At 39.2% G+C, this 9,076-nt stretch overlaps 2 protein-coding genes across 2 annotated transcripts in view; one reads left to right on the forward strand and one right to left on the reverse strand.

Moving 5' to 3' along the window:
* LOC139454190 (G patch domain-containing protein 1-like) overlaps window positions 1–2,814 on the reverse strand; it is a 67,511-nt gene extending 64,697 nt beyond the window's left edge. The window contains exon 1 of the mRNA XM_071235755.1: window positions 2,735–2,814. Within this exon, the coding sequence (XP_071091856.1) occupies window positions 2,735–2,810 (76 nt within the window). The 5' untranslated portion in view covers window positions 2,811–2,814. The remainder of the gene's footprint in view (window positions 1–2,734) is intronic.
* A 240-nt stretch (window positions 2,815–3,054) lies between these two features.
* On the forward strand, window positions 3,055–5,024 carry LOC139447985 (suppressor of cytokine signaling 4-like). The gene has a single exon (XM_071229487.1). It carries the CDS (start codon window positions 3,167–3,169, stop codon window positions 4,409–4,411), a length of 1,245 nt encoding a protein of 414 aa, XP_071085588.1. The 5' UTR covers window positions 3,055–3,166; the 3' UTR covers window positions 4,412–5,024.
* The last annotated feature ends 4,052 nt before the right edge of the window (window positions 5,025–9,076 follow it).

The raw sequence follows: 9,076 nt of genomic DNA on the forward strand, positions 1-9,076 counted from the left end.
ACGCAAATGTTAACCTTGTTTGAAATGGTTGTATGAGTGTTGTGATGATGTCATCATAGTAATACCGTTGTGTTGTCAGTTATTGTTTTGATCTGAAAACACTGTTTGAGTTGATCGGCGACTTGAGTCTTCTTTCAATAGCTTGTGGAAATCAAATGGGCCCTACACTATCCATGAATTGTGTGCAAGCCCAACCTTGGCATGATCTTGAAAGTTTGTTTTTGAGTAGATGGCAGCAAGAGAGTGAGTATTGTTTTAAGATGCTTTCAGAAATATTCCAGCATGAGCACTGCGAGGAACACCAGTAATGGGATTCACACATTGTACCCATTTGGGGAATCAAACCCGGGTCTTTGGCATGACGAGCAATGCACAGGATATTTGCAATTTGTGTGATGGCTCATTGGTCAGGGCACACTGGTTTCCCTCTTGCTAGAACAAAACTGGACCTACCTTTAGAATACATGACCACAAAATTTTCAAACACGTGACAATACCCTATGACGTAATTTGAAGTATTTTGTTGCCAGTCACACTGGCGAAACAATGCCCTGTGACGTCAGGGGTCATTGAGTGTGCTCCTCCCAGTGTTCTATCATCTCTACACAAAATGTCATTGAATACGCCAAGCGGTGTGGAGAGTTTTGAATATTTCTTTACAAAATATACACTTTTATTTTTTAAATATTTTTTTATTTCGTTTTTCTCATAATTCAAGTGGCTAAAATAGTTATAAATGGGAACTAATATACATATATTATTTTTTCGGTTCATTAATTTTCATTATTATGCACAAGAATGCAGTTTATTAGGGATATTATATTGGTGCTGAACACATCCAAATATCGCTACTGTTAGGGTAGGTTACCCCGAACTCTATCCTTAGCCCTTGGATCCCCTTTACGATCAATCTTTCCTTTACGATCATTAGGGTTAGGTATAAATCTACCGGTTCAGTGGCTATTATAGATTATATAGTGGCTCCTAATATTCTTCACACAAAAATGTCGAGTGAAAAGGATAAAAAAGTTTTGTGTTGAAAACTTTGGCTACTGGAAACTGTCCTTGAACATTCACACAAGCCACTTTCACCGGCTACATTTTTCAGGACTGATTCAAAAGCAAACTCACCGTTGTGTCGTCACTAGCCATGCACATGCCTCCCTCGTAACCTTACTATTATCCACATCATCCTTACAGTGTTCCCTACCACATTTTTCTGTCACAAAATCCACCCGACGAATTATTAAATACCATGTCCGATGCCTCAGTTCGCGCCATATAGGATCATCCTCGCCACTCGGTATCTTGTAGATTACTGAATGGGACGAGTGTGCCAAATGACATTGGGATCATCTGTAAGAGTCCGTAGACTAAAGTCACGAGACACCATGCCAACCCGTAACCTTCGTAAGAGTCCGTCATGTATTCGACACTTTTCGTTCAGTTCCGTAATGTCGTAGGCATGACTAGGTAAATTTGCACTTTGTTTCACAGTGTGGACATAGCTCAGTCGGTTAGCTGTCAGGCTAACAATCCGAAGGTCACGAGTTCGCGTTCGACGAATTCTCACAAAAAACTGGTTGCTTGTCTTTGAGACATGTGACCTACGACAGGCACCGTCCTCACCAGAAGTTGTGGTACTGTATGCTAAAGGTGCTCCCAAAACTGTGGCTTGGTTTTGTGTTAAAGAAAAGTGACTACACTGCAATGTGGACATTGGTATTCATGGGTTATGGAGGAATGTTGTGCAAACACATAAACCCCTAAGTATTTGTATGAAAAAGCAGAAACCATTTACTTTGTATTTATGTCATTACGTTAGACCCTGTCATTTCTGGGACACACCTTAATGCCAAATGACAATTTCACATAGACATGACAAGTGTGAACACTGAACTGCACATAAACACTGGGGATGTCGTGATACGGGTGTCAAACACTATGATAAGAAACAATCAAGGTTACACTCTGTATTAAGTCGTAAAAGGCGACTATGCTTGTCATAACTGGCGACAAACAGGATCTGGTGGTCAGGCTTGGTTGATGCATGTCATCAATCCCAATTGCGTGGATCGATGCTCATGATATTAATCACTGGACTGTCTGGTCCAGACTCGATTATTTACAGGCCGCCATCATATAGCTGGAATATTGCTAAGTATGGAGTTTAACAACAAACCAACCAACCAAACAACCACTGTATTATGACAGGCAGTAAGGAAAGCAAGTCAGACATGTTATCGGGGTGTAAACTAGGAATTAAAACAATAGTTTGTACTTGTTTGTTGACATCGTTACGAGATCAACATGGAAAATCCATATGGGGCAAATGTGAATCAATGTATAAAGTGTATCGGGTATCCCATTGTACAAAGTTTGCCTACGATGCACCAGTCAATCGCGACATCACTAGTCAACCCAGTTCATTTTATACACCTGAAGAAATATGTATGCAAGCCTACGTGGCTAGAATGTTTTTCTTCATCAAGAATTTGGGTTCTGAAAAATAGTTATCGTTCCTAAAACATAAATATAGATACTGCCCCAATTATGACTGCACTGATCAATGAAGCGTCATAAAAGTTCGCTTTGCTAAATAAGACTAAGAGTAAACCTGAAGCTGTCTTCGTGGTTACAAAACACGACAAAATGGACTCGTCAGTAGTAAAGCCAAGCGTGACGTGTGCGTCACCTATCCAGTGAAGTAAAATGCTCACGAAATTCCATTTACCATCATCGTATATTTCAAGAGGTCTCCCCAGAGTGACAAACGAATCTTCTTCGTCCGAATCCATGGGCGCATCCATTTTCAAATTGTTCAGCAGTTAAACCCTTGGGTCAGGCAATTGGTATAATTACTTGGGTAATAGAGTTAAGTAAAATATTAAATGTCAGTAAGAAACTCCTTGTTTATTATATAATTCGGATATAAGCCGAAAATTACTATGATCACGATAAGTTCTGATTGGGATTTCATCGAATTGTAAACAAAACAATGCGTGTTCTGCAGAAGCCAAAATACGGAAGGTGCTGAATGCGCATGCTCAGAGATAGACCTAGTGGCTTCACCCTTAGGAGGAACAAGGTGATACTTGTTTTGTGCTGTATATTGCTTTAATATATGCGCTGCAATGCAATCTTTTGTGGTATATAAACCTGGAAGATGATGAAGAAAATAAGTTTCAAAGGTATAAAGCTCTCGGGACAGAGACGCCCGCGTGGTGCATCGCCAAAAAACGAACTCGGTCGGGAGAAGCAAGGGGACTCGGATAGTCCCAATGCCGTGTTGCAGAATGACTCACAAGTGTTATCACAACAAAGCTATGCAGACGACCAGACAACGACCGAATCCGATGTGAATCACAGAAAGAGAGATAAGATTGGTCTTTTTTGGAATCTTAGGCGAAAGTTTACTCCAAGTGTTCATCGAAAAACGGAGGGAACGGAAGGTAATCATATAGAAGAGTGCCAAAGTATGTCAGTGAAATGTGAGACAAAGAAATCCAAACAGAAAGGTAAACGTTTGTTTATGTTATGTGACAAGTCAGTGAGGTCAAATTCTACAGCGTCTCAAAGTTGTGACAGTCTGAACTCAAATGGGCAAACATACACGTCTCCTAAGATCAGTGAAATGCATTCCAACACGGACAGCCATGATCTGGATGTACGGAAAGAGAAGGCAAGTTGTAGAACGAAAGATATTTCAAAATTCCACCCAGATGGTCCCAACAAATCAGAAGACTATCATAGTGACGATTATGATGATGCAGATTTGCACTGCAGACGGAATATCCGTGGATCTCATGTATTGTGTCATGAGATACCAACTTATGAAGCATGTGAACCTTATGAATTGTCTCAAAAATATGGAATATCATGTCAAGATCTATTGGAACAACCGAAAGTGTGGAGTCTAACACAGGAACTATTTCGCTTATCAAAATTTGGCTGGTATTGGGGGCCTATCACACGAAATGAAGCAGAAGAAAAATTGGCAAACCAGCCAGATGGTGCTTTTCTTGTGAGAGATAGTTCTGATGAACGTTACTTGTTAAGTTTAAGCTTTCGATCATATGGCAGGACTCTTCATACAAGGATAGAGCACTGTAATGGCATGTTTAGTTTCTATGCACAGCCTGACACAGAAGGCTACCCCTCCATAGTGGATTTGATAGAACATTCTATGAATGATTCACAGACTGGTATCTTTTGCTATTCAAGATCACGTTCGCCGGGGGCCCCTTCATTCCCTGTTAGACTGACTAAACCTGTGTCCAGATTTACACAAGTTCGGTCTTTACAGTATTTGTGTCGGTTTGTCATTAGACAGTATACACGATATGATCATATTCAACAGTTACCCCTGCCAACCAGCTTAAAAGGCTGGATAGAAGAAAACCAATATTGACTCATATGAGAAAATGCCAATGTTTGTATGGATCTGCACAAAACCACAACTACAGTCTCATTAGTTAACCATTTTCATATCTTTCAGTTGATATCTTGACTTAAGTTGAAGTATGCAACAACATTGAAAACCATTCTCATTTCCCCTCATGCTAATATACCTTAGTTTGTGAAAACTTCCTAGAATGGAGTGAGTTTCTTTTATCATCGTATCTTGGATCTGATACTTCAACAGCTTTGTTTGGCTTTTCCCTAGTGTTCCGTTTGAACAATACAGTCCTGATATGCAAGTGCAGATAGCACCGTGATATGTATGTATGCTCCAGTTTTTACAACATAAAATTTCTGTAAGTTTTGGTAAGATTTGTTATTGTTGTGTTTCTCTGACCATTGCTGATTGTTCAACTTTGTATGGAAACCGTCTCTTGATTAGCATTTTGATTTAGAAAGGAACACCTTTAGCATTTCACTTGCATTTGAATCAGAATGTGCAATATCTCCATACATATTGAGTACAAAGTTTAAGCTCTGTCATTACACCATGACTACCAGTAAAGATAATCAAAACAGCTTATTTGTATGTCACAACACATGTATAAACATAACATGAATTAAATATTTAATAATTTAACCAAAAATATTCGTTCACATGTTCAATCTCTTCATCATAACATGAGGAACGGCTAACCATCCATATATTGGTATGGTTCACTTTGTGGTTATGGAATCTAAATAGAATCACATCTTTTCCTCACAATATAGAATACCACTCTTGTGAAGATCTGACAACCCCTCCATAGAAGGTCGCATCAGGTGAACCTTGAGCAAACTTTGACCACCAGGTCGAAATGAAGGATACATGGCTTCTTGTGCCAGTCAGATGTCAGCTTCTTAAAACAATTCAATTTAATTTCTTTGCCACCTTGATTATACAACAGAATTTAAACACATGCTAACACAAACATTCCTTCAATAGTTCTTCCTTCTGTGTAGATCGCTCTCAGAAATGACAGTGTTTAACATGTCAACAACAATATGATGCCATGGCCTTAACATTTACATTCAGAACTGGTTGTTTAAATTTGTTTCCAAGATACAGAAATCAGATATGATGACCTAAATGCTTTGCTCAATTGTACCAAGAATATAGACACTGTCTGATTACAAAGTTCACCTGACATGACCTTTATGTAGTAGGGTAGGGGGTTCAGATCTTCATGCAGAGATGTAGCATGTCGGAGTGAAAGATATGATTTTAATGAGATTGGTTGTTATTGCACCGTATGTGGTATCGGTATATCTTGTTGGTATTTTGGAGCTTGTATTTTGGAGCTCTGTGAGCTCTCTGAAGACAGATTTGACTGTTTGGACCTATCCTCATGCCATCTACATACATACCCCAGTGAGGACATATGTGTCATGGATTTTGCATATTTTAGACTTTCTATGCAATATTCTGTACAGATACTTGTACCTTTATGTTTTTCACTTTGAAGATCACATTGAAAGAGTGAGAGGGTGAGAATTCAACGTTTCGTCGGCATTATTTCAGTCTCATTTAAATCAGATCTTTGCTCTCGCTTCCACTAAACCAAGTTCTGAGGACATCATATTAAGCATGTTAAGGGTCACGTCAGAACAACCTTTCTTTTGACCAATCAGAATGTCGCTTTCCAGATTGGGAAAGTTACAGTTGGGATGTGGTTTCTAATTGTGCAACCTCAAAAAGGTTAAGACCGGATATTACAAATGAGAGTTATGGGTCGTACGCTGATTCCACCAAAATACTCTATTTCTCGTTTCAATGGGGCAAACATATGAAACGAAAGAGACTTACCATAGCCAGTGGAAAGTGCGGCCATACAATCTCAGCCATATATTACAAATTCCAAAATTTTGGTTTGTTAAGTTTTCAAATTTGGAATGAATATTTTTGGAAGCCAAGTATGGAATGGTTTGAAACAATGCCATAAGGCTTGAAAAAGCTGCTTCTGATTGGTTAATGTTGACTTCTGGTTTTGTCTTTTCATTCATCGGTCAAAGTTCGCAAAAGGTCGTTCTGACTTGACGTGTAATGGGATGTTCTCAGATCTTTGTTTAGCGATAACGAGAAGTAAAATCAGATTTGAATGAGATTGGAATTATTTCAACCATGTAGCAACCAAAGTTGGAAGAAGAAAAAGGAGTGAAATCAATTAAAATCCCTTCTTCACTGTAGTTTGTAGGTGCCATTGGTTGTATGGGGTTAGGTCCAATCTGATCTGACCGGACCAGTATTAGAAATTAGAAATTTGAGTACGATTCTGCTGCAGTATATGAATCAGGGACCCCCTAGATATAGATCTTTAATAATTTAGCTCACCTAACTGAAAATCACACACACTGATAAGGCTATACATGTGTCATAGTCAGTTTCTAAGTCATATATCTAGTGAAATTAGTACTACCATACTGTGAGATGGTCAAAAGTGGATGTATCATCGGCAACAACACCTTGTTTATTGTGGTTGTGGAGACCAATATAAATACAACACAAACCAACCTCAAACTGTGTCTTTGTCGTGGAAAACACATGGCAAAAATGCTGCTGGTCCAACACAAAGTTGAAATTTTCAGTGACTGTTATTAAAAAAATATATCATGGGTTTCTTGTCATAACAAATGTTAAGTTTTAACAATTTCAGGGATCACTAGATTCAAATACCATAGAAGACTACAACAAGGACTACAAAACCCGACTTGGTTTTGAACACTAAGTGATCTATAAAAGGTAAACAGAAATTGTTTGGAAATGAGGTTTAATGTCCTAGTAACAGTGTAATAGGAAAGAAGAATTCACCATGGTTACTGATTAGAATTGCATATCAATATCCCTTTAAGTAAGTTAAGAGATGATAATGTGTATCAAGGTGAGGGACATTCAGGACAAGTTGGGAATTGCCACTGATGGGTCTGCTTCCATTCAGCACATGTGTAATGCCACCGCTTTTCTTGTTTCTGAAAGTGTTTCTCAGATACAGCTGATAAGATTGCTTAATAATGATACTTAATGTGGATTTTAGTCACCATTATGATGGACTTTGTTTTGTGAAAGGCATCAAAAGATAAATTGATATTTTGAAACAATTGGAAACAGGTGTAATGAATTAAAACAAAATGTATGGCAATAGTGTTACACAATATTACTTGTGACATTGGGCTATAGATATACATAATAAGAAACATTTCTTTATCCTCAGCATGTTTTGTTTAGTTACTTGTTTGATATTGGTCATTTTGTTTTTAAAAAGTCTAGTATCTATAGTTCAGATATTTGGATTTCAATAGTGACTTAAAAATTTAGACATGTTTGACTACCTGACCAAACACTGTGAAACCACCATGAGTATCTTTATTACCTCATTTTGTTTCAGCAGACCAGAACTGCTTTAATGACTATTGTTGTGAATCCGCTGTCATTTCATCGTTGATGATGTTATAAATCTTTTGTGTTCTAAACAATCAATCATCAGTTATAATTGGTCACATGTTTTTGGCATTTCCCTGATATTCCACATCAAATATAAACGTACCTGCCTTTATCATGTGTATGATCGTGATTTGAAATGTCTTTACTATATATACCATTGTTAAATGGAAACTGGCCAGTGTGTAAATATTTTCATTATGTGTGATTATGTATCGGTTGAATGAATGGTTGCATATTGGAATTGAAATATCTGATTACTATGTTATTATATGGGTGTTTTCATGTTTACCTGGTAATGGTCCTTGGTCTGTTATTTTGAACCTGGGCAGGCGGTATTGGCTAGTACAGCTTATCCAGGGCCAATACAGCCTACCAAAGGCCATCTAAGCCTGCTCAGGGCCAATACAGCCTACCAAGGGCCATCCAAGCCTGCTCAGGGCCAATACAGCCTACCAAAGACCATCCATGCCTGCTCAGGGCCAATACAGCCTACCAAAGACCATCCATGCCTGCTCACGGCCAATACAGCCTACCAAGGGCCATCTAAGCCTGCTCACGGCCAATACAGCCTACCAAAGGCCATCTATGCCTGCTCACGGCCAATACAGCCTACCAAGGGCCATCTAAGCCTGCTCAGGGCCAATACAGCCTACCAAAGGCCATCTATGCCTGCTCAGGGCCAATACAGCCTACCAAAGGCCATCTATGCCTGCTCAGGGCCAATACAGCCTACCAAAGGCCATCTATGCCTGCTCAGGGCCAATACAGCCTACCAAGGGCCATCTAAGCCTGCTCAGGGCCAATACAGCCTACCAAGGGCCATCTAAGCCTGCTCAGGGCCAATACAGCCTGTCCAAAGCCGATACTCCATGTCCAGCATGACAGAGGACCTATCCCAGGTCAAGCGTTGGGATTACCTCATGGTAAAAGACCTGGTTTTCGATTCCCCACATTGGTACAAGGTGTGAAGCCTATCTGGTGTACCCTGCCATGTTGTATGAACTTTCAGGAATATTGTTAAATGTGGCGTAAAACCATATAACTCACTATCCCAGGTCAGTATGAAAACACATATGATGTCATCTTGTATTAATCCACTAGCTTTTCAGTCGGTGACCTGATGTCATCCATCTGCATTAAATCACTTTGTCCCATCAAAACCTCAGTTAAGGCATTGATATCTGAAGAACCTTGTAA

The sequence above is a fragment of the Haliotis cracherodii genome, unplaced genomic scaffold (genome assembly GCF_022045235.1).
Source record: "Haliotis cracherodii isolate W230 unplaced genomic scaffold, xgHalCrac1.p SCAF_10, whole genome shotgun sequence".
Taxonomy (NCBI): domain Eukaryota; kingdom Metazoa; phylum Mollusca; class Gastropoda; order Lepetellida; family Haliotidae; genus Haliotis; species Haliotis cracherodii.